The 1,618-nt window shown below is 41.0% G+C and overlaps 1 protein-coding gene across 1 annotated transcript in view; it reads left to right on the top strand.

Annotated features, from left to right (window-relative positions):
- Positions 1 to 1,618, top strand: part of LOTGIDRAFT_175436 (hypothetical protein) — a gene marked incomplete at both ends in the record, with an annotated part of 24,823 nt that overhangs the window by 294 nt on the left and 22,911 nt on the right. Inside the window, one exon of the mRNA XM_009056652.1 lies at positions 478 to 1,613. Within this exon, the coding sequence (XP_009054900.1) occupies positions 478 to 1,613 (1,136 nt within the window). The remainder of the gene's footprint in view (positions 1 to 477; positions 1,614 to 1,618) is intronic.

Here is a 1,618-nt window from a genome sequence, read left to right on the forward strand (position 1 = left end):
AATGACAGAAAGATCAGTAGGAATGACAGAAGGAATGACAGAAGGAACAGGAGGAATGACAGAAGGAACAGAAGGAATGACAGAAGAAACAGAAGGAATGACAGAAAGATCAGTAGGAATGACAGAAGGAACGACAGAAGAAACAGAAGGAATGACAGAAAGATCAGTAGGAATGACAGAAGGAATGACAGAAGGAACAGGAGGAATGACAGAAGGAACAGTAGGGATGACAGAAGGAACAGTAGGAATGACAGAAAGATCAGTAGGAATGACAGAAGGAACAGAAGGAATGACAGAAGGAACAGTAGGACTGACAGAAAGGACAGAAGGAATGACAGAAGAAACAGAAGGAATGACAGAAAGATCAGAAGGAATGACAGAAGGAATGACAGTAAGAATGGCAGAAGGAACGACAGAAGGAACAGAAGGAATGACAGAAGAAACAAGAAATGACAGAAAGATCAGTAGGAATGACAGAAGGAATGACAGTAGGAATGGCAGAAGGAATGACAGAAAGAACAGTAGGAATGACAGAAAGAACAGAAGGAATGACAGAAGAAACAGAAGGAATGACAGAAAGATCAGAAGGAATGACAGAAGGAATGACAGTAAAAATGGCAGAAGGAATGACAGAAAGAACAGTAGGAATGACAGAAGAAACAGAAGAAATGACAGAAAGATCAGTAGGAATGACAGAAGGAATGACAGAAAGATCAGTAGGAATGACAGAAGGAATGACAGAAGGAACAGTAGGACTGACAGAAGGACTGACAGAAGGAATGGACAGAAGGAACAGTAGGAATGACAGAAGGAATGACAGAAAGATCAGTAGGAATGACAGAAGGAATGACAGAAGGAACAGTAGGACTGACAGAAGGAACAAAAAGAATGACAGAAGGAACAAAAAGAATGACAGAAGGAACAGTAGGACTGACAGAAAGAATGACAGAAGGAATGACAGAAGGAAGAGAAGGAATGACAGAAGAAACAGTAGGAATGGCAGAAGGAATGACAGAAGGAACAGAAGGAATGACAGAAGAAACAGAAGGAATGACAGAAAGAAAGATACAGAAGGAATGACAGAAGAAACAGAAGGAATGACAGAAGAAACAGAAGGAATGACAGAAAGATCAGTAGGAATGACAGAAGGAACAGGAGGAATGACAGAAGGAACAGAAGGAATGACAGAAGAAACAGAAGGAATGACAGAAAGATCAGTAGGAATGACAGAAGGAATGACAGAAGGAACAGGAGGAATGACAGAAGGAACAGAAGGAATGACAGAAGGAACAGAAGGAATGACAGAAGAAACAGAAGGAATGACAGAAAGATCAGTAGGAATGACAGAAGGAACGACAGAAGAAACAGAAGGAATGACAGAAAGATCAGTAGGAATGACAGAAGGAATGACAGAAGGAACAGGAGGAATGACAGAAGGAACAGTAGGGATGACAGAAGGAACAGTAGGAATGACAGAAAGATCAGTAGGAATGACAGAAGGAACAGAAGGAATGACAGAAGGAACAGTAGGACTGACAGAAAGGACAGAAGGAATGACAGAAGAAACAGAAGGAATGACAGAAAGATCAGAAGGAATGACAGAAGGAATGACAGTAAG

This window comes from Lottia gigantea (genome assembly GCF_000327385.1).
Source record: "Lottia gigantea unplaced genomic scaffold LOTGIsca_281, whole genome shotgun sequence".
In the NCBI taxonomy this organism is placed as follows: domain Eukaryota; kingdom Metazoa; phylum Mollusca; class Gastropoda; family Lottiidae; genus Lottia; species Lottia gigantea.